This window comes from Myxocyprinus asiaticus, chromosome 2 (genome assembly GCF_019703515.2).
Source record: "Myxocyprinus asiaticus isolate MX2 ecotype Aquarium Trade chromosome 2, UBuf_Myxa_2, whole genome shotgun sequence".
Lineage (NCBI taxonomy): Eukaryota > Metazoa > Chordata > Actinopteri > Cypriniformes > Catostomidae > Myxocyprinus > Myxocyprinus asiaticus.
The window spans coordinates 7,723,304-7,750,765 of NC_059345.1; the positions used below are offsets into that span (position 1 = coordinate 7,723,304).

At 38.8% G+C, this 27,462-nt stretch overlaps 1 protein-coding gene across 4 annotated transcripts in view; it reads right to left on the reverse strand.

Annotated features, from left to right (window-relative positions):
* Window positions 1–26,828, reverse strand: part of LOC127411995 (casein kinase I-like) — a 79,988-nt gene extending 53,160 nt beyond the window's left edge. For all 4 annotated transcript variants that reach the window (XM_051648021.1, XM_051648016.1, XM_051648010.1 and 1 more), the window contains exons 1-4: window positions 26,656–26,828; window positions 6,766–7,081; window positions 873–913; window positions 557–626 (exon numbers count right to left, since the gene is read on the reverse strand). In XM_051648021.1, the coding sequence (XP_051503981.1) occupies window positions 557–626; window positions 873–913; window positions 6,766–6,946 (292 nt within the window). In that variant the 5' untranslated portion in view covers window positions 6,947–7,081; window positions 26,656–26,828. The remainder of the gene's footprint in view (window positions 1–556; window positions 627–872; window positions 914–6,765; window positions 7,082–26,655) is intronic.
* Window positions 26,829–27,462: the final 634 nt, after the last annotated feature.

Consider the following 27,462-nt stretch of genomic DNA (forward strand, 5'->3'; position numbering starts at 1 on the left):
GAGTGCAATCCATGCCAGAAGTTCATGGTCAGTCAAAGATTTGTAATAGCCATTAAGTTCTCTCAATTTACCAGCCATTGGTAGGTGAGCCAAAACGTTCATTTATGATCCTATGTGCACAATTTTATTTAGGTTTTATATACATTCCTAGGCTCTATGGTAAAGTAAACTGATGTAGTAAAGTAAACTGAAGTTATGACTCAACACATCAGATATTCCAGAGGGGAAAAATCCTCAACCCAATACAAAGAAAACATGCACAGAAAACCTGCTCAGCAACTGTGAGCTTCAAAGCACAAAAAATGACAGAAAATCCCTATCACAAAGCCCTGAGCCAATAAATACAGTAAACTCAAAGCCTTGAGCGCAGTTATAAACACATTCATGCACCTGGATATGAAGATCAAGGCTAAAGGTAAAGGGCACATACCAGCACAATGTGCTCAAGCAAACACACCGACAGCATGAAAAAATACAAAAACATCAAAAGAAATTAAAAGAAATTAAAATGAACATAGGATAACACAGAGCAGTTTAGTTTGTTGGTCATCCTTACCAGCACTGCCTAATGTTTTGTAGAACCGGTACTCCAAATGTAGCTGTGGGGCCCTCGATTTCACAGGTTCCTAAAGGATTATTTGACAAAAAAAAAAAAAAGATTTCTTTGTTGTGTTTATTCAGAGTCCACAATATACAGTACAACAACAAACCAGCTAACTAAATATGTAACATGAGCATTTCAAATAAGATGTTGAATGGTCTAGTTGACTAAACAAGGTAACTGTTGACATGACTACTTTTAAAACTCCTGTCTGACACACCTGGAAAACATATCGCTTTAGGTAGAGAGAAGTAAATATAACTGTACTTACCAACTTTATTGCAACATACTCATTGGTATAGAGGTTCTTTCCTGAAAAACAAATAAAATAGACGAAGTTTGACCCACTGAAACAGAAACTAGAAAGCATGAAATGGGAATACACACATATAGGATTTTTGGCTGATAGATGATCAAATGATATGTTGGAGTTTGTCCAATCATATTTGTCCATCCATTTGTATCAGCCAGTAACTGTGTCCGCTTGCCTGAATAACAAAAAAGCCAGTTTCAAAATTTACCAATCGCTTCGGTAGTGAATAATAAACTATTTCTCTTATAATTATTAGTAAGGTTTGAGGACATATTGTGTCAATTAAGTGTTCGACAATTCTGCCATCATTAAATTGTATTATGTCCTGTCTGTATTGGTCACCAGCACCCCACTCTCTTAAATACTGCCATTGGCCACTGAAAAACCCATTTCAATTGATCAGAAGTCCATAATTGATATGATAGCCAAGTGAATTCAGGCATTTAAAATATTAACTATACAGAAGAAAACCTTTATACCATTTTTGAAACTTTTAAAACCTGGCATAGAAAAATATACTGTTTAAATAACCTATAACTTATATTATCTGCTTCCAACATCAGACTATAATCAGACTGATAACAATATTTACAACAACAACAAAAACAAAAGAAAAAAGAAGCTAATATTGGTCAATACCGATATGGTCACCGATATATGTATAGTGCATCACTTGAACTTTTCTTCCTTATAGTAAAGGTACACCATATACAACATAAATGACCAAATATTTTGTTGTTATACATAAAAATGGTTCAGGATGTGGGGTACGGCTGGGCCAAGAACTTCTTCGCCACTATACTACTTCAGGGCTCTACGCTAACATTTTTGTTTTGGAGAGCATGTGCCCCCAAGTGAAATTTTTTAGGGGCACAGAGAAAAATATGCACAAACAAAGGACATTAGACACCTTCTCTGATAAACCTTTTCAGTTAACATTACAGGCAACAACAAACAACATCAGTCCTGACAGAGCACCTTTATGAACATATGATTAGATGAACATCTAGGGATAAGAGGTTGACCGAAAGTGGATTTTTCCGATACCGATAACTAAGGTGCTGGAAAAAGCCAATAACCGATTAATCGGCCGATATTTTTTTTTAAATTATTGATTTATAGAATAATACAAAAATTGTCTTAGTCTTTCCTTACTATGAAGGGCACAGACATTGAGGCTAAAAGTGCCCAAAATGAATAAAATCCAAAAGCAGTTTATTGTGCAACACATATCCCAATAATAACCAGAGAAATTAAGTTTTGGTGCATAACGTGGGACTTAACTATAAAGTTCAAAATACATCAGGACTCTTATTTTGAAATGACAGAGACTTGGCTTTGTTACAATGCTCTATATGCATAATAATATAAGTATTTACAAAATGAAGCTTTTTATAGCCTATATTTTCACCAGATGAAGGGTTTTGTATGTATATATTTCACCAGATGAGGTTTGTTGATAAAGAAAAAAAAGTGTGGGGAAAAAATTAAATACAAAATACCGGCAACTATCTGCATAGATTTTTTCAGATAACCGATAGTTTTAAAAAGTAACTATCGGCAACGATTAATCTGTAAAAAGGATATATCGGGCTGGCTCTAGTAGGGATGCACCGTTATGGAATTTCTGGGCTGATACAGATAATTCACAGCTCATTGTGGCCAATACTGATAACTTTATATATATATATATATATATATACACAGGTGCATCTCAATATATTAGAATGTCGTGGAAAAGTTCATTTATTTCAGTAATTCAACTCAAACTGTGAAACTCGTGTATTAAATAAATTCAATGCACACAGACTGAAGTAGTTTAAGTCTTTGGTTCTTTTAATTGTGATGATTTTGGCTCACATTTAACAAAAACCCACCAATTCACTATCTCAAAAAATTAGAATATTTTGACATGCCAATCAGCTAATCAACTCAAAACACCTGCAAAGGTTTCCTGTGCCTTCAAAATGGTCTCTCAGTTTGGTTCACTAGGCTACACAATCATGGGGAAGACTGCTGATCTGACAGTTGTCCAGAAGACAATCATTGACACCCTTCACAAGGAGGGTAAGCCACAAACATTCATTGCCAAAGAAGCTGGCTGTTCACAGAGTGCTGTATCCAAGCATGTTAACAGAAAGTTGAGTGGAAGGAAAAAGTGTGGAAGAAAAAGATGCAAAACCAACCGAGAGAACCGCAGCCTTATGATTGTCCAGCAAAATCGATTCAAGAATTTGGGTGAACTTCACAAGGAATGGACTGAGGCTGGGGTCAAGGCATCAAACACACACAGACGTGTCAAGGAATTTGGCTACAGTTGTCGTATTCCTCTTGTTAAGCCACTCCTGAACCACAGACAACGTCAGAGGCGTCTTACCTGGGCTAAGGAGAAGAAGAACTGGACTGTTGCCCAGTGTTCCAAAGTCCTCTTTTCAGATGAGAGCAAGTTTTGTATTTCATTTGGAAACCAAGGTCCTAGAGTCTGGAGGAAGGGTGGAGAAGCTCATAGCCCAAGTTGCTTGAAGCCCAGTGTTAAGTTTCCACAGTCTGTGATGATTTGGGGTGCAATGTCATCTGCTGGTGTTGGTCCATTGTGTTTTTTGAAAACCAAAGTCACTGCACCCGTTTACCAAGAAATGTTGGAGCACTTCATGCTTCCTTCTGCTGACCAGCTTTTTAAAGATGCTGATTTCATTTTCCAGCAGGATTTGGCACCTGCCCACACTGCCAAAAGCACCAAAAGTTGGTTAAATGACCATGGTGTTGGTGTGCTTGACTGGCCAGCAAACTCACCAGACCTGAACCCCATAGAGAATCTATGGGGTATTGTCAAGAGGAAAATGAGAAACAAGAGACCAAAAAATGCAGATGAGCTGAAGGCCACTGTCAAAGAAACCTGGGCTTCCATACCACCTCAGCAGTGCCACAAACTGATCACCTCCATGCCACGCCGAATTGAGGCAGTAATTAAAGCAAAAGGAGCCCCTACTAAGTATTGAGTACATATACAGTAAATGAACATACTTTCCAGAAGGCCAACAATTCACTAAAAATGTTTTTTTATTGGTCTTATGATGTATTCTAATTTTTTGAGATAGTGAATTGGTGGGTTTTTGTTAAATGTGAGCCAAAATCATCACAATTAAAAGAACCAAAGACTTAAACTACTTCAATCTGTGTGCACTGAATTTATTTAATACACGAGTTTCACAGTTTGAGTTGAATTACTGAAATAAATGAACTTTTCCACGACATTCTAATTTATTGAGATGCACCTGTATATATATATATATATATATATATATATATATATATATATATATATATATATAAAAAGCTTTAATTTTTAATCCTTTAACCTGGAACTGCCAGCTAATTCATTAAAAGCTTCTCATTTGAAAAAAACAAAAACAATTGTCATTTAAAAGCGTGGAATTTGGACTTGCTGCTATTTAAGGTTTGGCGGAAGAAACATGAACCACAAATGTGCCTATATTACAGAGGAATGCTAATTTAAATGAGAAATAAATGACAATACACTTGCATTGTATAACATTTTATGGTTTCCATTTACATGAGTGTTTACAGTAATCCTAACGACTCGCTAACAGAGAGAGAATAATAAACTTCTAACAGCTGCAATAATGCATAAACCAAAATAAGGCCATAAACAGCATGTAACGAACATTAAACAACAAAACACATAATACAAACCCTAATCTCTGTATGCATGGCTGTAATATTTACGATATCAACAAGACTGCGAGAGCAGTGGTGTTTTGTGTGTTATGTATGTGCGCGAATTGCGCTTATGCACGTCTCATTCACAGATGCTTATTACAGTGCTCACCTGTGACAGTTCCACTGTATAACTTAAATATGAACACAACAATCATAATGGGAATAGTTAACATCATACATATCGAATAGTTAAGAGTCATAATGTTAGAAAAGCCTCAACTCGTAAAATACAACAAGCACATTAGTTTCTCTCAAACAAGTGTTTTTAGCCATCTCAAGTCACTCTTTGAGAGTTATATCAAGATAAATGTACCATGTTAGGTTGTGTTTGGACTTGTTTAATTCACAATGCTGTTCTGTAAGTAACGATGTGCTATTTCCCACATTCTGTTTATGTTTCATGAATACATGAAAACGATTGCCCCCAAGTAACATACATTCATGTTTTTGTCGCGTTTTCTTTTATTGCCTCATGAAACAAACAAAATGTGGGAAATGGCATGTCGTTATTTACAGCAGATGACTAAAACCAGCCCCAAAACAACGTAACAAGGTGCAGAGATGTTAAAATAATCCTCACAGAGCAACATGATCAAGGCTTTCACTCATACAGACATGCTGTTTGTATGCACGCACACTGTCGCTTGAGGCTGCCCAAATCCCTGCCTGAAGGAGAGAAGCCACAGGCAGTGAGATATTCTCTACAGCCAGCAAATAAATCATAACAAATTAAACGGCAAAAATATCTGCGGTAATTCCATTCTCGGCGCAATAATAATATTTTGATTTTCCCGGTTATCGGCCAATAATACATAGGCTGCCGATACTATATGGTGCATCCCTAAACATTAGGTGTATATAATTCTTAACAGATTAAAAGTTTATTAACATTCAAATATATATGAAATTCAACTTTCAAGACATTCTTAACTATTTGAATGTAGTTAAGGTTTTAACTATATCTTAAGCATTTTATAATATGTTGTTAAATGTTGGTAACGTTACTCATCATGAAAATGATACTGTTAACAATATATTTTCTTTGAAGCAAACATTAACTACATCACATTCTTTACTGAAGATGTCTGTTTTGCATTCATGCCATTTTTTTAATAGTTTCCCTATGTAAACATGCGCTAGATGGCCGTCCTTGAGAGTTGCGTCGCGTCTAGGCGTTTTCTTCAACGTCTCGTGCACGAGCGCCACATTTTTGTTTCTCCCCAATTTGGAATTCCCAATGTGCTCTAGGTCCTCATGGTGGCGTAGTGACTCGCCTCAATCCGGGTGGCGGAGGACGAATCTCAGTTGCGTCTGCGTCTGAGACTGTCAATCCGCACATCTTACCACATGGCTTGTTGAGCGCATTACCGCGGAGACATAGCGCGTGTGGATGCTGCATGCTATTCTCCGCGGCATCCACGCACAACTCACCACGCGCCCCACCGAGAGTGAACCACATTATAGCGATCACGAGTAGGTTACCCCATGTGACTCTACCCTCCCTAGCAGCCGGGCCAATTTGGTTGCTTAGGAGACCTGGCTGGAGTCACTCAGCACGCCCTAGATTCGAACTCACGACTCCAGGGGTGGTAGTCAGCTGAGCGCCACATTTTTAAGCCATCCGCCATTTACCGAAAATTTTTAAATGTTGATAGATAATTAAAAACACTGTCCATCACTTTGACATATAAACAAGCAAGGAACTTAAACCATCTTTATGTGGTATATGCCTATGTGGCTTCACTCATTCTTGGTCTCTGGATGCATGCGCACGCAAGAGAGAGCGAGCTCTCATTGAAAACAGTCATGAGAAAACAGCTATTTTAATGCAAAAATAACTAGTATACAAGTACTTTTAAAGTATTTTGCATATGATGTTATATGTATTATGGATTTCTTATTCTGACGGTACTACATTAGTTCATATGAGTAGGTGTCTGGTGTCACTCCCACCGGTGCCTCCAAATAATTTTTCACATTCGCACGCAGAAAAATTTAGTAACAAATACGAGAGAAATGCTCGAACTTCAGAGCTCTGAGCAAGAACCTTCACCTCAGGTTGCTCCATTGAGACTTTTTGAGTAAGTACAATACTAGTTGCTTTCCTTACCAAGCTTCAGCTCTCCAAAGTTGCCACAGCCAATCTTCTTGCCAACTCTGAAGTTTGGTCCCACCATAAGGACCCCAGAGGACGTGGAGGAGCTGGAGGGCCGCGAGTGCCCGCTGCGCCCCTGGGCCACTTTACTGCTCCTCACTGGCCTTTCACCCTCCTTCTCTCTGGGGTGATCCATGACTGCAGTGCCGAAGCACAGAGATCCAGATGAACCAGGCCGGAGCCCAAAGCACACAGCTCAGGCCAGAGGAAAGCTCATGGGATGACAGCTGTTGGCACCGCTGCCACTGAACCAGTCACTGCTGCCAGCACACTGACGAAAGGAAACATTTAATCAGAGTATGTTGTATCTTTAAAAACATTAAAACACTTATAATGCAACACTAAAAATAGAAAATGATAGAATCTAAGGAAGTGTATTCAGTGAAAGCCCATTCAGGGCTCCAGACTGCGACTAAAATGGTTGCAAATTGGACAAAATAAATAATTGCAACAAATATTTAAAATCTAGTCACCATTGGCAACAGAAAGGAACACTTTGTGTGCATTCATATGCAGCATTTTTGGGTGAACTATTGCTTTAAATTACCTCTGGAGGTGGTTTGAGTGATCGGATTTATATCAGTCTTGAATCCACCTTGGAGGGCATTTACCCTGAGTCTTTTCATGATCAGATTGCCATCCGATCAGTAAAAACATATGAAGTGACCGAGTGTAAATATTCCCAAAAATATAAATATTTCACTTTACATGGCAATGCCAAAATTCACCAATTCTCAAATGAACTTTGGAGTATCCATTCTTCTAGGGGAGAAATAATCAATACACTATGGATAAACATAAGCCAATTTCCATTATAGGCCTAATTATGTCAACTGTACCTTTCAATTGGCTGATACTGAGAGCAAATCTATGATGTTCAATATGAGCAATAATGTTACCTTACAGTGAAAACAATCAATATGATATTGTTTGGAAAATCTGATGCACATCAAGTCAATACTAACTGCAATAAAACTAGCATTTGTGTGAGGAACATCACAAAGAAATTATAATACCTATTCTGATACACTTAAGAGCACATTACTTGAAGGAGTACGTCGAGTTTTAGAAAATAGTCGAGCTGGCAAAAATGTATAAAGCTAGATATCATATTAGACATAATAACTCCAAAAAATGTACACCACTTCAACACAAACTTGGATTGAACCTCAACAAAAAGGACAAAAATCCAGTAGTAACATGCAATAGATGAGCTGGAAATATAATGATGCATGCAAGAGGCCTGTTGATATATTATAAAATGGAATAGAAGGCTGCGCTCCCACTACATAGTGGAAGTGGTCCTAAACCAAATCTGCCAGTCTGTGTGGCACAGATGTGATATTTTCAACAAAGTATGTGCACAAAAAAATCTGATTGTGGTCATAGAACCGAGACATATAGATATAATGTGACCGAAGTGTGACCCATCAGGTCGGAATTCACATGTTTCTTTAACATTACATATCACTGTACAGGTGCAGACAAATGCGGTCATCATTCAGTGCCAGCAGCACCTTCCCTAAAACTTAAACCCAATCAATTGGAGGATAGCAACAACAGTGGTGAGATTACTTGAATTACTTGATGGACTAGCAAATATGATGATTTCTGTTGTTATGTGCACACGCAGGTAGAGCACGTGATGTTATTGTTTGTTGTTTTAAATGTGCATATGCAGGTCTTTTCACACTGTTAACTATGTTTCTAAGTAAACCTGAAAAAAAAAAAAAAAAGATAACATCTGGTAACATAAATCAAAACAGAGACTAGTAATGAGAATGTGACACTGAATTATTATATCACTCACATAATTCAAATACTCTCAAACAAGCAATCAGGCACACTCAAGGGCAAGTATGGCCGAACAAAGCCCTGCGCATAACATGATGACAACAAAGCAAGACCTACTGAAGCACCTCAAACTGAAGATGCTTGAGGTCCCATTTGTTGATCTCTTTAGAAATGGAGCGAAATCAGAAACATGTATCTTGATAAATTAAGCAAGGGATGTAAAACTTTATTTCAGCACGGGCCACACTGCATTATTTGTGCCCTTAAAAGGCCTATAAATGTGGCACCAGCACCTGATTTGGTAGCACCAATTAACAATAATATTGCATATTTTGCGCACTGAAATGCACATTTGACAGTAAAGCATTGATTCTGAGGTTGGGCTGCAGATATTAGAATATTAACACCCTATTTATAGGGCTAAATGTAAATATTCTGACAGTGCGAAGTTTGGTCTCCTTTGCAGATTCCTATTATCAGGCTCCTACTTAAAGTAATCTCTCGCAAACAAAACCAGTTAAATTTTTCTACAATCAGAGAGCATTAGAAAAGAACAGATTTCACACAGAAGGAAAACTCTTAGCTTGGTTGTAATTTATTCGAAAATGTACCATAGTTCTTCCATAGCATCCACAGAATGGAATAGTTTCTACAGTTTTAACAATGACTTTGGTAACATGACGATGGTGATCGTAGATAAAACCATTCATGACTCCTCACTACCATGGTTGGTAACTGTGGTTTCAATATAAACAACTATGTAACGAAAACCAGTTATCTTATACATATAGAAACCGTTTCTACCAAAATACCAAAGTTAATACAGTTTTGGTAAATTTTTGTAAGCGTTGTAATGTCTGTGGTTTGAAAAGCTTGCTAATATAAGTCTGTGCATGGCAAAGTGCTTTCTTTTGTTTCTTGGTAAGTGCCATGTAGAATGTTGTGGCTGTTAAATACAGTTTTAAACGAGTTTAATCTCAGAGACATTTGGAGTTTTGCAACAAACAATTCTGTACCACATTAAATGGGTTTCGCGATACGCACCATGCTTCTCACTGGTATACGAGCTTGTTTATAATTGTCTGCGCTGTGCGGTCGAAACCAGTCTGCGAGTAAATGCATCTGTTCAGTGCTCTGTTTTGTTGATAACTGATCAAGCAGCTAGCCCTAGAGATGTCCCTAACCCTAACCATAACAGCTCGGAACCTGGGAGTGGTGGTAGATGACCAGCTTAATTTTACCGCCCACATCTCATCAAACACCCAGCCTTGCAGATTCACGCTCTACAACATCAGGAAAATCAGACCTTTTCTCTCCGAGTATGCTGCACAGCTCCTGATCATTTCAAGACTGGACTACTGTAATGCTTTGTTGGCTGGCCTCCCAACTAACACAATTAAGCCACTGCAGATGGAACAGAATGCAGCAGCGCATAGGTCTTCAATCAGCCAAAAAGGGCTCATGTCACACCACTCTTGATTTCACTTCACTGGCTACCTGTAGCTGCCCGCATCAAATTCAAGGCTTTGATTCTGGCCTTCAGGACAGCCAACTGAACCACACCCTCTTACATCAAATCACTTCTCTAGGTCTATACTCCAACTCGCTCCCTGCAGTCTATGAACGAGCGGAACCTGGTGGTCCCATCACAAAGAGGCTCAAAGTCTATTTTACGATTGTTCACTTTCTCTGTTCCACTATGGTGGAATGAGCTTCCAATCTTCACACGATCAGCTGATACCATCTCAACATTCAAGAACCAGCTGAAAACACGTATGTTCCACGAGCACTTAACCAATTCACACTAATTTCACTTACTATTGAACTTAACTTGCACTTACAGTACAAAAAAAAAAAAAAAATCCTCTGTATCTTTCTTCTGCAATAGCGCCTATATTACTCCAGTATAAATAATCAATTAAATATAACATTTTTTATTATTTTCAAAATTACAAAAGAGTGAGCAGAAGACATATATACACACACATTACCATTTGTACATGTTGTTCATTGTCCTCATATCCACCCCACCCACAACACACACATACTCCCATTGCTTCAAAAAATGTATACATTTAAAGATAACTATCAACATATTAAATCCAAACTGGATGCAGCCATTGACCATGCTGTCAATGTTTTCTGGGTAGCCCCATGCATTCTGGCCACTGATAGTTCCATATGTACAATGTCGAGTACATCCAGTGTGACCAAGCAAGGGTATGTGGCGGCTGCCAGTGTAGAGCAAGCATCTTCTTTGCAGCAGTTAGTCCAGAGAACAACAGTCTTTTTTTGGTGCAATGATAAATTAAGAGAAGAATCATCATTGAGGAGCAAGAGCCTTGGGCAGCAAATAAATAAGTGTAAGATAATCCTGTGAATCATTTTATAATTAATCAACTGCAAATCAGGATTCCTCGAAGTGAGTTTAAGATTAGCCCAAACTGTATACCAGCAAATATTATTCTCCTCATCACCCTTCTCAGTACTAATCAAACCTCTAGAATGTGCAGTTCTTGTTAACACTGAGTGCAATGAGTAAAATGGAATATTTGAGCCTCGTGACACCATATGCTCGCATGGCGGATCTCAAGCGCAAATAAAAGAAAAAGGATGTGCCTGGCAGATATATTCTTTGCATAAATCATTAAACATCTATAACCCACTGTCTCCCCAAATATCTGACAGAATGTGAATGCCTCTCTTGATCCATTCTGGGAAAACAAATGGTTTGTTATCTGTAAAAAGATTATAATTCTGAAATATCGGAGAATTTGCCATTTAAGGTTATTCTAAGCCAATTTTGATGCGGAACACCACACTGATAAAAGGTAGGAAATTATTGGGCCCAAATGTATCTTGGATTTCTTAAAAGGAATATTAGAATAAGGCAAGTCTTGTAATCTGTGGGGTTGTGCTAAATTTTCTTCAATTAGTTGCCATGAGTTGGTCGCCCTGGGATTAAACACCAAGAGGCCATAAAAAAAAGGCCCAATGATACAAATTGAAATTTGGAAATGCAAGGCCCCCGGCTTCCTTGGCACACTGCATTGTTGTAGCTTTATTTTCCTTTCCATAAAAATTTAGTAACCAAGGCTTGTAACTTGACCCAAAAGTCAGTAGGAGGCGAGAGAGGGATCATTGAGGAAAAGAAATTGACTCTAGGTAGTACATCCATCTTAATAACTGAAATCCGTGCTTGCAAGGATAACGGGAGAGCGGACCATCGAATTAAGTTAGCATTTAGGCGATCATATGCGCCCTGGTAATTTCAGGAGAAGCGATCTATCTACAGGATTGAATTGTTTTCACTTTGTTCTAGAGTAGTATTCATGGTATTCAACACCATCTGCTCTCTCCAACAACAACTTCTCTCACACACCTCAACTTACCGGTAGGGGTGGGGGAACAGTTTTCCTCATTCCAAACAACTGGACATTTTCACCACACAATACTTGTATTGTACAATATATGTAACAATACTTCTTTTGAATTCAATGCTATTACTAAATGCAACCCACAAAAATCCATGTTATTGTTATCTATTGCCCTCCAGGTCAGCTGGCAAACTTTCTTGAGGAGCTGGACATCCTGCTGTCCTCCTTCCCTGAAGATGGTAGGCCACTTGTGGTTCTTGGTGATTTCAACATACACCAAGACAAGCCCCAGGCCACTGAACTTCATGCTCTTCTGGCTTCGTTTGACTTGGAAAGACTAAGCACTACAGCAACTCACAGATCGGGCAATCAGCTGGACCTCATTTTTACACGTAACTGTACCAATACGAATATTCTTGTTACTCTTTTCATGTTTCTGATCACTACTTTGTTCAATTCAACATGACTCTCCCATCTATATTAAAACAGACTCCGCCTTTGGTTTCCTTTCGCCGTAATCTCCATTCTCTTTCACCCTCACGCCTTTCCACTGCTGTCTCTACCTCTCTTCCCACACAAAACTTATTTTCCACCCTGAATTTAAACACTGCCACAGACACACTAAGCTCTACTTTAACAACTTGTCTTGACAGCATCTGTCCTCTATCCTCTAGGCCAGCACATATGACAACACCCAGCCCCTGGCTCTCTGACGTCCTCCGTGAACATCGGACTGACGTCAGGGCGGCTGAGAGGAGATGGCAGAAATCTAAAGATCCAGCAGCTCTGTGTAAGTACCAGTCTCTGCTTGCAACTTTTTCAGATAACGTTAAATCTGCAAAAACTTCCTATTACCAGAACAAGATCAACAGCACCACTGACACTCGCAGCTTGTTTAGAACATTCAACACACTTCTCTGTACTCCCCCTCGACCGCCTGACACCTCACTGACAACTGATGTCTTGGCCACATTTTTTACTTTTTACTAATAAGGTTACAACCATCATCAATACATTCTCAGCACCACACACTCAAACACCCGCCTCCTGTGTGCAGCTCTTCTATATCTATGTTCTCTCCTCTGACTGACAATGAGGTTTTTAAACTCCTCAACTCCAACCACCCCACCACCTGTTCCCTTGACCCCATTCCTTCCCACCTTCTCCAGGCCATCTCTCCATCCATCCTACCTGCACTCACACACATAATTAAAACATACTTAGGCATTTTTCCCACTACATTTAAGCAGGCTCGAGTAACCCTGCTGCTGAAAAAACATATACTTAACCCCACATAAGTAGAACACAACAGACTAGTCTCTCTCATCCCATTCATGGCGAAAACACTTGAAAGTGCAGTTTTCAATCAGATCTCTGCCTATCCCTTGCAGAACAAGCTGCTGGATGACAATCAATCAGGATTCAAAAATGGACTGAGTTGCTGAGACAGGCGAGAGCTGGATCCAGATCATCCATCCTGATTCTACTGGACCTTTCTGCAGCCTCTGACACAGTCAACCATCAGATCCCGCTCTCCACTCTTGCTACTCTGGCAATCACAGGAACTGTGCTTGACTGGTTTAATTCCTATCTCTCAGGTAGGTCCTTCAAGGTAGCCTGGAGAGGTGAGGTGTCCAAGTCACATCAGGTACTTACTGGGGTACCTCAGGGCTCAGTGCTTGGACCACTTCTCTTCTCTATATACACAACATCACTGGGACCCATCATTCAGGCACATGGTTTCTCTTACCACTGCTACGCTGATGACACAGCTCTACTTGTCTTTCCAGCCCAACGACACCACGGTGACTGCTCGAATCTCTGCCAGTTTAGCAGACATCTCGGCCTGGATGAAGGAACACCACCTGCGATTTAGCCAAGACTGAGCTCCTTGTCTTTCCAGCCAACCCTGCTGTTGAACACAACATCACCGTACAGCTGGGTTCAATTAAAGTAACGCCTTCCAAAACGGTCAGAAATATAGGGGTAACCATCGATAACCAACTCAATTTCACAGACCACATCTCAAAGACAGCACGATCGTGTAGATATACACTCTACAATATCAGGAAGATAAGACCCTTCCTCTCTGAACATGCCACACAAATTCTTGTCCAGTCATTTGTCATAACTAGACTGGACTACTGTAACACTCTCATTGCAAGCCTCCCTGCATGCACAATTAGGGGCCTGCAAATGATCCACAATGCAGCAGCACATCTGGTCTTTAATGAGCCAAAGAGAACGCATGTTACCCCACTCCTTGTCTCCCTTCACTGGCTGCTGGTTGATGCATGTATCAAATTCAAGGCTCAGATGCTGGCATCGAGAACAATTACTGGGTCTGCTCCAGCATACCTAAAATAATTTTTGCAGAGCTACATTTCCACCAGAAGCCTGTGGTCAGATAAGGAGAGGCGCTTTGTTGTACCAACACAAAGAGGCACCAAAACACTTTCCCGGACTTTCGGTTTCATCATACCACGTTGTTGGAATGAACTTCCAAACTCAATCCGTGAAGCTGACTCACTTTCTCTTCAAAAAACGGCTAAAAACACATCTTTTCCATGAGCATATATATTCTTGTTGCACTTTAATCTGTTTTGAATGCTACTATTCTAATGGTAATGAAATTTTGTAATGCAGCACTTTTCGAACCACTGTCTCCTTAAGATGATTAGCTTATGATGTATTATTCCTCTTTTGTAGCTTCGGATAAAAGCTGCCAAATGAATAAATGTAATTGTAAATGTAATTTTGTAATCCTATAGTATGCAAGGATGGAAAGATCTCCACACTCAAATATCTAAAATTAGATGGCAAAGAAGTATGGGAAGAAACTGTATTTAAGTGCATGAGTGCAGATTTGGTCCAATTTATCTTACCTTATCTTATTTATCTTATCTTAAAAACTGAAAAGATCAAATGTTTGGAGCACATGAGGAATTGAGTCAACTGCATTTCCAATGTATAGTAATTTATCATCTGCATAAAGAGAAATTTGCTGTGAGGTGTTGCAAAAAATAATGGGGTTCACCATAGGATGTTGTCAAATTTTTTATGTAAGTGGCTTTAGAGAAAGAGAAAATAAAAGTGGAGAGGACAACCCTGCCTAGTTCCACGAGAAACCTTAAATTGTGATGAGATGATGCCCGCTGTGATGACCACTGCAGAAGGGTTTGTGTTTAGAATTTTAATCATATTAATATTAAAAGTCCGACTCTAGCCTATCAAAGGGTTTTTCAGCATCCAAGGAAACCATGGCGCATGGTGAATTAATTCCTCCAGTGGCATGAATGACATGCAGAAGTGATGCACATTATATTTAATAAAGCCAGTCTGATCGTTATGTACTAGCTTATCCATAAATATGACTAAACTAGTGGATAGTACTTTAGCGTATAATTTAATATCACTGTTTAAGAGAGATAAAGGTCTATAACTCCCACATTGGGTCAAGTCCTTGTTAGGCTTAGGAAGCAGAGTAACCAGTGCCATATTAGAATGGCTGTTAAAAGCCCCTGCATAAATGGAATAATTGATCATATCTAATAATAAGTGCCCCAACTCATCCCAAAAACTAAGGTACAGCTCAAATCCAGGGTGTGCTGTGTGGCTCCAGCCAGGTCTCCTAAGCAACCAAATTGGCCTGGTTGCTAGGGAGGGTAGAGTCACATGGGGTAACCTCCTCGTGTTCGCTATAATGTGGTTCTCGTTCTCGGTGGGGCACGTGGCGAGTTGTGCGTGGATGCCGCGGAGAATAGCATGAAGCCTCTACACGCGCTATGTCTCCGCGGTAACGCGCTCAACAAGCCACGTGATAAGTTGTGCGGATTGACGGTCTCAGACGCGGAGGCAACTGAGATTCGTCCTACGCCACCCGGATAGATGCGAGTCACTACGCCACCATGAAGACTTAGAGTGCATTGGGAACTGGGCATTCCACATTGGGGAGAAGAGAAAAAAATAAAATAAAAAAAGATGTTTAGCCCCTTCTGCAGAAAGACTAGGGAGGGTAATATCTTGAAAAATGTTTTCCATATAGTCTCATTAAAGGAGATATCAGATTTATATAATTTTTGATAGAAAACTTTAAATTCTGAATTAATATTCTTGGGGTTACTTATCAAACCATCCGGTGTTTGAATTGCTGCAATATTAGATAACTTTTTCATTCTTTTTTAACCTAAGTGTCAGAAGATGACTGGGCTTGGCCCCAGTATAGTAGGTTCTTCTTGCTTTGTGCATAAAAAATTCCACTCTGTGCCTTAACAAGGAGTTGAGTTCTGTGCATGTCATGTTTATCTCCCATTGTACATCTTCCGAATACAAGTTTTGTTGATTTCTTTCGAGGCGATCTAACAGAGTCTCGAGATCGTGAATTTTATGCAGTTTAGTTTTATTGACGTACCGCAAAAGAAATAGATAAATAATAAATACAACCCTTTATAGTGTCCCATAGAATACATGGAACATTTACAGACCCACCATTTATCTCTATAAACCATCCTAATTCCTTTCTCAATGCTGTACAAAATTCCTCATTGTTTAATAACTTGTTGTTAAAACGCCATCGTGTTACTCTGATAGATGAAGTGACAAGCACAAATTTAGCTAATACAGCGCCATGATCCGACAGGAAACAAGGCTGAATTGCCACCGTATGTATTTCTGAAAATAAAACAGAAGATGCAAGAATGTAATCTATCCTCGAGTAGCTTTTAAGTCTGCACTAATAAAAAGTATATTAAGCGTGAAAAGCGTGAAATAAATCCGTTAAACTCAAATGTGAAATGAACTTGTAAAACTCAGCAGAAGAAGCTTGCAGTGTCTGAGTATGTGAACCAGAGCGATTGAGTGATGCATATCATATCATATCAGCGCCGATAATGAGGAAGCAATCCTGAACGGCAAGAGAGTTGAAGTCTAGAGAAATTTTTTGGGTTGTATTGAGAAGGGGCATAAATAGAGATAAAGGCAATGTTACGGTTCCACCATATCCACCTTAATATATGAAATTCTGCTATACAATAATCGATCCAACAGATTTACTATCAACTGAAGTTGATGCCGCCACATAGTAATATCTACAAGCAAACCTCTGGACATCTGGCTTTCTCAGATGCGACTCTTGAAAATACTTACATTTTCAGAGTCAATTGGAATCCGCTTGGCCGGGTAGAGCAAAAATGTCTGATAGCCCATTTGTTGCGATCTCCTTGTGACTTTGGAGAATGCATGACGATGGTTGATGTTAATGGCGCTGTAATCCGCTGTGAACTTGATGTCTTTTCCATCGATTTTAGGCAAGGATAGCCTAGCAGCCTTGAGGATCCAATCTCGGTCAGTGTGACTGTTCAAGGCCTACCCGTGTTGTTTGGTGGACCAAAGTGGTGGGCCCTCATTATCTCAAATCTATCGTCCGCCAGCAAAGGAAACCACACTGGCAGTGTCGCTGAAATATATGACGCAAGATTAGATGATTCTACAACCTCGGGTAAGTTCAGATACGGACATTATCTCTTCGGCTCCGGTCCTCCAAGTGAGCTAACTTCTCCTCGTAAGATGCGATACTAGCGAAACATTCTTTGTTACTTTTTTCCGTCTTGCTAACTCAGCTTTTCAGATTAGTGTATCCATCCTGAAGTTCACATCAAAATAGTTCAAAATAGCAAGGAAACTAGTCAATTGTCATTAGAAATTCAATAAATGTAAGTGAGGTCAGCGGAGCCAGAGTTACGCTGCCATCCAGCTACAGGTCATAAATATCACTTCTTGCAAAAAAGAAGCAAATTAATGCAAAGTTCATCTTTTGGCTTTAATAATATTTTTTGCGTGCTTCATTTTGAGGTGATAAAACAGATTGCTTGTATTATGAGTGATTATTGTCATGCAGATTACATTTTCCTGCTCTGTGCCGGCTTATGTGAACCTACACCACAGATGTCACAACTGTTTTAATAACAAGTTCCTCGTCATTTTCTTGACCTGTTTGGAAGTTGTCCCATTCTGTGGAGATTTATTTCTCCATTTGGGGTTTTCCTGGATCAAAAATGACTGAGTAGCATGAGTCAAGTCATTTTTATTTGTATAGTACTTTTCACAACACACATCGTTTCAAAGCAGCTTTACAGAAAATCATGCATTAACAAAAAATTTAACTGTAATATCTATAAAGTCTTAGAGTGATCATTGTGTAGTTTGATTAAATATTACTGTAAATTGTGTATAAAAATTAAATAATATCTGTATTCAGAACCCCTGTGAGCAAGCTGAAGGCGACTGTGGCAAGGATCACAAAACTCCATAAGATGTTGGTTAATGGAGAAAAATAACCTTGGGAGAAACCAGGCTCACTGTGGGGGCCAGTTCCCCTCTGACTAACCAGCATGAATATAATGCTAATATTAGTTATTTATGTGCAGTGCAGGTCATGGATTAAGATTAGTAAACTAAGTAAGTGTTAAGATTTTAATGATTAATGTCTTTGAAGTCCATCCTGGATTAACTGCAGAAGTTCACAGATGCATTGTCCTTTGTTAGTTGGCTGATGAAGGCTTTTGTTGGCAGTTAAATGATAGTCTGTGTATTCCATTTCAAGAGTGTAGTCCATCAACAGACAAAGGTGATGCAGGCAGAGATCAATGAGGTGCATCGCAGTTCAACCGGCAGGTCATTTCGGTGAGGTTCGGTGGGGTCCATCCTAAATCCAAGGTTCAGGCAGTGACATATGAAGTATCCGATGTCTTACAGTTGGAGTTGGCATCAGTTCATCCTCTGAAGTCCATCATAAAAGACTGAAGTGATGTCTGGCTAGCACTGGCTGCATTTAGTCGTCATCACTCAGAGACACATAGCAGCGGAGTCCGACACCAAGCAGGAATGGAGCTGGATCTGTCTCTGGTAACCTTGGAATATGAATCCCGAGGTTGAGACATGAAAACAAATAGAATAATATTAGTGTAGAAGTCATTAAATTTTATGCAGAGTTACAGATCATGATACATGTTTCTGGTTCCAGCAGACCTAACTAAAGCAGCCTAATTGTGAGTTGATGGATAAATTAGGTGTATGCCTGGCTAAATAGATGAGTCTTTAGTCTAGACTTAAACTGAGTGAGTGTGTCTGCGTACCAAACAGTGTTAGGGAGACTATTCCATAGTTTAGGAGCCAAATAGGAAAAGGACCTACCTCCTTTTGTGGATTTTGATATTCTAGGAACTATTAACAAATCAGAATTTTGTGATCGTAATGAACGTGATGGAATATAGCATGTCAGAAGGTCACTTAAGTACTGTGGATCTAGACCAAAGCTTTGTATGTAGTTAGCAGAATTTTAAAATTAATACAAAATTTATCAGGTAGCCAATCTAACAACGATAAAATGGGGCTAATATGATCATATTTCTTGGTTCTAGTCAGCACTCTGGCAGCTGCATTTTGAACCAAATGAAGTTTATTTATTGAACTTGCTGGACATCCTCAGTAGTGCATTACAATAAACTAGTCTTGAGGTCATGAACGCATTAATTCGTTTTTCGGCATCAGCAACAGAGAGCATGTGTCGTAATTTAGCAATATATATGAGGTGGAAGAATGCTGTTCTACAAACATTGGAAATTTGATTTTCAAAGGCCAGATTGGTATCAAATATAACACCTAAGTTCTTCGCTGTAGAAGACGACATATCAGTACATCCATCGAGTCAAATTATATTTTAGCGGCTTATTTTTAGAGGTTTTTGGTCCAATAATTAGTACCTCTGTTTTGTCGGAATTGAGTAGAAGGACATTTCTGGCAATCCAATCTTTGATTTCATTGATACACTCTGCTAATTTGGAAAATGTGCATTTTCGTTGGGTTTAGAAGAAATATAATGTTGGGTATTGTCTGCATAACAGTGGAAAATTATTCCACGATTACTGATAATATCTCCCAGGGGAAGCATGTATAAGGAGAAAAGCAGAGGCCCTAAAACTGATTCCTGTGGCACTCCATACTTTTGTTTCATTTGACAATTCCTCATTTACACATTCAAAGTGGTAGCGGTCTGATAAATAGGACCTAAACCATGATAATGCCAACATAATTCTCCAGCCTATTCAAGAGAATGTTGTGATCTATCGTGTCGAGGGCAGCGCTAAGATCATGTCATTTGTAACTCTGATAAATGCAGTCTCTGTACTGTGATGGGGCCTAAATCCTGACTGAAATTGTTCATATATAACAAGGAGGACACCTTTTCTAGTATTTTCGACATAAATGGTAGATTTGAAATCGGTCTGTAATTAGCCAATTCTCCAGGATTCTTAATAAGCAGTTTGATAACTGCCATTTTAAAGTTTCTTGGGACATGTGCTAAGGATAGCGAGGAGTTAATAATATTAAGAAAAGGTTCTGAGATAACAGGGAATACCTCTTAAGAACTTAGTTGGTATTGGATCTAACATTCATGTTGTTGCTTTTGATTTTTTATAAGTTTTGTTAGCTCTTCATGACCTATGACAGCAAAGGATTGAAGCTGCTCATGAGGAAAATTAAGAGACACTGTTTTCTGAGGTGTTGTGACAGTTGATTGCATAGTTCCAATTTTATTTCTGATTATTTCAATTTTATCAGTAAAGAAGTTGAAGTCATTACTATTGTGCTGCAACAGAATATCTGGTTCTTTATTCCATATCAATATCTTTATTCCTAACCAATTTAGCCACAGTATTGAATAAACACCTAGGATTGTTGTGGTTATTTTCTATGAGTTTGCTAAAATATGCTGACCTGGCAACTTCTAGTGCCTGTCTGTAGCTACAGACACTATCCTTCCATGCACCGCGAAATACCTCTAATTTTGTATCCTTCCACTTGTGCTCCATTTTCCGAGCTGCTCTCAAGAGCATGTGTGATCACTGTACCATGGTGTGGGGCTTTTTTCTTGAATTTTCTTTAATCGAAGGGGGGCGACACTATCAAGAGTGCTAGAGAAGACTGTATTTATATTTCTGTTATTACATCAAGTTCTTCAAGACTTTTTGCCTTACTGAGTGAAACAATTCTGGAAAATTATTAGTGAAGCTATCTTTAGTGGTCGAAAGAATAGCTCTACCTGAACGATAGCGCGGTGTAGATTGAGTGACATTAGCTGATCGCAACAAACAAGAGACAAGGTCATGATCTGAGATGTCATTGCTCTGCTGTAGAATTTCTATAGTGTCAACATCAACTCCGTATGACAGAATTAAATCTAGCGTATGATTATGGCGATGAGTTGATCCTGTCACATTTTGTCTGACTCCAAGAGAGTTGAGAATATCGATAATGCTAATCCCAATGTGTCATTTTCATTATCTATGTGAATGTAGAAGTCACCAACAATTAAATCTCTATCTACATTAACTACTAGATCTGATAGAAAATGAGCAAATTCACCAAGGAAATCTGAGTACGGCCCAGGTGATCTATACACAGTAGCAAGAGCAAAAGAACGACAGAGATTTATTTTATTTTTTTATCTGACGGTGTTACATTAAGCATTATTAATTCAAAAGACTTAAACTTATATCCTGTCCTCTGAGTAACACCAAAAACTTCACTGTAAATTGTAGCAATGCCTCCTCCTCGACCCTTCAGACGAGGCTCATGTTTATAACTATAACCTGAGCGAGTAGATTCATTTAAACTTATATATTCATCTGGTTTAAGCCAGGTTTCAGTCAAACAGAGCGCATCCAAACTATGATCTGTAATAATTTCATTTAAAATTAGTGTTTTGGTAGAAAGAGATCTAATGTTTAGTAGCCCTACTTTTATATGATGTTTATCTTCAATTTGTTTTTTCAAGTTTAACCTTAATCACATTTTTTCTACATGATTTAGTGAGGGGTTTGTGTTTGGTAGTTTGGGGAATAGACACAGACTCTTTATGATATCTAGGTGATAAAGTCTCTGTATTGTAGTTTATGTGACCTGTGTGACGTCTCAAGGCAGCTAGCAGATGTTCAGATTAACCAGGTTGTCTGCTTCCTGACCTGGGCCCCAATTAGTCAAATACTATCACTATTAAGACTATGAGCCAAATTACTAGAGAGGAGAGGGGCACCTTCCCTGGAGGGATGGAGTCCATCTCTCTTTAGCAGGTCAGGTCTATCCCAAAAACTCTTCCAATTGTCTATGAATCCTATGCTTTTCTCTGGACACCACTCAGACATCCAGCCGTTCAGTGACACTAACCTACTATAAACCTCATCACCACAACGAGCAGGAAGGAGGCCAGTGTATATAACTGTGTCTGGCATAGTTTTTGCAAGTTCACACACCTCTTTAACATTATCTTTAGTGCTCTCCGACTGGCGAAGCTGGACATCGTTAGTGCCAACATGAATAACAATTTCAGAAAATCTACGTTTACCATTAGACAGCACTTGTAAATTTGATCTGATATCAGACGCTCAAGCCCCGGAAATGCATTTAACAATGGTGGCTGGAGTCTCTATTTCCACATTCCTTACAATAGAATCACCCATTATTAAGGCTCTTTCAACATGATTCTCAGTGGGTGCATCACTAAGTAGTGAGAATCGACTGGAAACCTTAACAGGAACGGGAGAGTGGTGTCGCTTTGCTGAGCGAGTATGCTGCCAAGACGTCACCCAAACACCCTGCTGAAGGTGCTCTAGAGCCGGAACCAAAGTGTGTGTGTTGCTCGCTGTACTACCCGCATCCGAAACAGTCTCTACCAGCTTCTCTTTCTCACTGACCTCCACAAGAGTTTGGATGTGTGTATCTAACTCATTAACCTTCTCCGTCAGCCTGACTAATTCCTTACATTTATCACATGTGAATCCCTCACTGCTGATGGAAGAAGCAATAGTAAACATGTGGCATGCAATGCAGGAAGAAATAACATGAGCGGATGCCATGACTTACCACAATTGTTTGTTGTTGTTATGGTTGTTCTTGAGTGGCGAGGGTTTGAGATCGATGTGGTTCGATGTGGTTCCTGATCAGCAGATGTTTAAGATTGATGCAATAATCCGTGTAAAACACAGTGGAGAAAACGGATGCACGCATTCGAGATGTGAGATGTAGACAAGCGGGAAAAGAAAAAGAGAGAAAACGGGTGTGCGCGGTAAAATATGCACAGTTGAAACAGTAGAAATGCGGAACAACCCAAAGCACGCGGTAAAATAGCAAAGGATAAAACAATGAGCGTATAAGAATAAGCAATCCTAAGCAGGCTAGCAAGCTACAAACACTCACTATGGCAGCAACCGGAACAGGAAGTGCTAAGTGCAATAACAACATGTGAAATGATAAAAATGTGATGGCTTTTATGTAGACTCGGAGTTTATATATATGCATTGCCCTAATGCCGTCAGCATTGGTTTCTATGTTTCTAAGCTCCGGGTGAGTGCAAATGTGTTTTACTTTTAAATCTTTTTTTAATGCATATTGTTCATTTCAGCATAGTTTAAGTTACCTTATTTTGAATCCGTTCTTGGTGACGTTTGTGAAAAAACTAAATATAGATTTCACGTACGTGTAATGCTCATTATTTTTAACTAACATTTTAATCTACGAGTAATCGAGTACTCGTGTTTTGTGGGTTGGAGTACCCTTGTCGCGACCGGTACACGAGTAAACCCACCTGCTCTGCGCTTCTGAAGCAAGTAAAATGCGCTCCAGAAAATGAAGTTAGGATGACAGGGAAAGGCTCAATAATATTTATGAAGAAAGTGCTAACTGATTGGTCAAGGAGACGTTCCGATCACCTGCCATCACGTTTCGGAAATTAGCTCGCGGGCCATAAATACATGCACCTCAAACAGATAAAAGATAAACAATCATGTTGAAAACTCAAGAGACTGACCAAATCACTTTAACCTTTAGAAAACTGACATTTTATAAAGGTTAGAGTGAAAATTCTGTCATGTTGTTCCAAACCTGTATGACTTTCTCTCTTCTATGGAACGCAAAGTGAGATGTTAGGGAGAATTTTAGCCCCAGTCACCAGTGACTTTCATTGCATATCTTGAAAAGTGAATGGTGACTGAGGCTGTCAGCCCCTAACATTCTGCCCAATATCTCTTTTTGTGTTCCACTAAGAAAGTCATACAAGTTTGGAACAACATGGGCGTGATTTTTTTCCTTTTTGGTTGAAAATATTCTTTTAAAATACTACAAAAGAATTAGGCCCAGGAGTGTTTCCCCTCACTTCTAATGCCCTTTGCATCATTATTTGTGATTATCGGTGATGCAGTACTAATGCAATGGGCTGTATCCATTAAAAGTCTCATTTCAAATCATTAACCTTTTGAAAAGAGATTAGCCCAGGAGGAAGCCTGGCATCAGGGAGGGATTCCTATTGTGACACAACCAGTGAGGAAATGCTTCCCTGAACCCCTGAGAAAGAGCGGGCTCTGTGCAATGGGGGTGATCGTTTCAGCATAATACAAAAGCATAAATCCTGCAATCTTGATATTCAAAACCCATGGCTGAGGTTTTGAACCAATAAAAAGGCCAGAAATGTTCCCATAAAGCTGCTTGAGGGTTTGGCCAAGTGGCCGACCAATCTTTTCAATGGCCGATGACAATAATATCACAAAGGTCAAATATTGGCCCATGTATAAGTCCATCACTGGCTTGGCCTGTCACAGAACCCCATGGAACATACTAATTCATTGCGATGCAACCATTCATTTGCATAATAACAGACCAGAAATGAGCTACAAAGACAACGGTACAAGCCAACATGTTTCATTTTTTAAATAATGCAATGAAAGATGGCATTTGGTGCCACCTGTTATAACTCAGCTAAATTTCCCTGTTCAGACACTAAAAACAGATATCTAATCTGATATTATTGAGGAATCAAATCTGAATTAGCAAATACGTTTTAAATAGCTGGTCTGGACCCCAAAGGTTTTCAATTAATGTAATGTCGGTTACACAGCCTTTGAAACATAAGTGAATTTATCAAGCCTGATCAGCTGACATCTTTCACTAGAGATCAGTCTCAGTCCAGTGTGTGTGTGCGTCAGATTCTCTAATGTTCTCCAGTGAAGACAAAAGCCTTCTAAATGTAAAAATAATAACAATAAAGTCAAATTTAAAAATTAAAAACCATGTATCGATACATTTAATTTAACCCTTGTGTGACCTTAGAGACATTTTTGTCTTTTTCATTTTTGTTTTTTCGATAATTTTGGGGTTGGTGTTACAACCAACGGAATACATTTTGCCATAGGTGTGTATTTTTGGGGGAATTTTGATATTTCAACCTCAGTTTCTAAGATGCATCCATAATACACTGTGTACATAAAATAGTTACACTCAGGACAAACATGTCCCCATTGAAACCCATTAAAACTGCAATATTTGATCCCAGTGCCATTAAAGCATAAAATCATGAATTCTGTGATATTATGATTTCATTCTGGAGACCTGGCTTCAAAATTTACATTTTTAATATTTTTCACCAGATGGCGCCATTTTTCTCATGTTTAGCCTATGGAGCAAATACAAGCTTTTTTCCTATTTTCTGTTTGTTGTATTATAGAGCACTGCAGGCCAGTTAAATAAATGATGCAGCTAAAATTGTGTGGGTGTGGTGGTATGGATGTCAAAGTGTGTTTTGTATGAGTGTATTGAGAAATGTGTGTGTGTGTAAAAACAACAGTGGCATTATGTAGTTATGATCAGGACTGATGTTGGTTAAAATCTAAGTCAGTGAAAGTGGAAAATAATATTAATATATAATATTTTTATGGCAGTTTTTTTGACGCTGACATTTTTGTCCTCTAAGGTCCTGAGTGTGTCTTATTATTATTTATTTTTATCTGACACTGCACAAAAAATAATAATGCATCAAAATCAATGTTGTTGCTAATCATTGACATATCCCAGACTGTGATAATCCACACACACACACACACACACACAAATCCCCTTAGAATTTAGTATATGGAAAATGATTCATTTTGTGTGTTTATTTTATTTTATTTTTTCATATAAATCAACAGTTGCATTATATAAACAAACTGGCATTTAAAGGGTTAAAATCCTGAAAATGAATGAATATTTGGTAGTTATGATCAGGACTGATGTTGGTTAAAAAATTAACTCATTGAAAGTGGAAAATAATATTAATATATAATATTATTATGGCAGTTTTTTGACAGGGACATTTTTTGTCCTCTAAGGTCCTCTGAGTAACTTTTTTAAATTGATGCACAAGGGTTACGAAAGCTATAAGAACACATAAGTAAAAATAAATAAATAAATAAATAAATAAAACCTCCTCACGAGACTGAATGAGCTTTCCTCCTGCGGGCCAGAAATCTCAATGTTTTCAAATCGTAACCGGAAGGAGGAACACCATATTTAAAAGATCACCTGCCAGCTGTCTAGATCGCCGATATATTCAACTGATTTCTAGATAATAATCGATCGATTTAGCTTGATGTCGATACAGATATGCAAAACAGCCAGCAGTGATATGAAGTGATTCAATTCTCTCGCAGTTATTGTTCAAACACTGAATACAGATTACAGCCACGATTGATCGATCCGGAATATTGGTGATTATAAACAGGATTATCAATAGGAAGCAATGCAACTAACAGCCTGATAAACACCTTTAGCTCGATAGCTATTTAGCAGCCTGATATGTTTCACTCACTTCCACGATGAACTTCGCCACAGGCTTCACAGGGGAGATGTTTTCTGAGATACCAGCGTCTGTAGATTATATGACAGCTTTTCTCAATAAAATCAGTGTGTGTATCCCGCTGGCCGCTTTTCCTCCTTTCTTTAGTGTTCCTGCAAGTAACGTGAAGCTTTCGCTGTCGCCAATGACTTCCGGTCTCGGACTCTGAGGAGATTTCAAAATAAAAGTCCCTGCGGTCACTAAGCGAAGAAAGCCCATCCCTGAAGGGTTCATAACTACTGGACCCTTGTGCGTCAATTTAAAAGTGACTCAGAGGTCCTTAGAGGACAAAAATGTAAGCGTCAAAAAAAAAATAAAAAATAAAAAATTTGCCATAATAATATTATATATTAATATTATTTTCCACTTTCAATGAGTTAATTTTTTAACCAACATCAATCCTGATCATAACTACCAAATATTCATTCAGTTTCAGGATTTTAACCCTTTAAATGCCAGTTTGTTTATATAATGCCACTGTTGTTTTTCACACGCACACACACACACATTTCTCAATACACACACAAAGCACACTTTGACATCCATACCAACCCACACAATTTTAGCTGCATCATTTATTCAGTTGGCCTGCAGTGCTATATAATACAGAAAAGAGGAAAAAAGCATGTATTTGCTCCATAGGCTAAACATGAGAAAAATGGCACCATCTGGTGGAAAATATTAAAAATGTAAATTTTGGGGGCCTGGGTAGCTCAGCGAGTATTGACGCTGACTACCACCCCTGGAGTCACGAGTTCGAATCTAGGGTGTGCTGAGTAA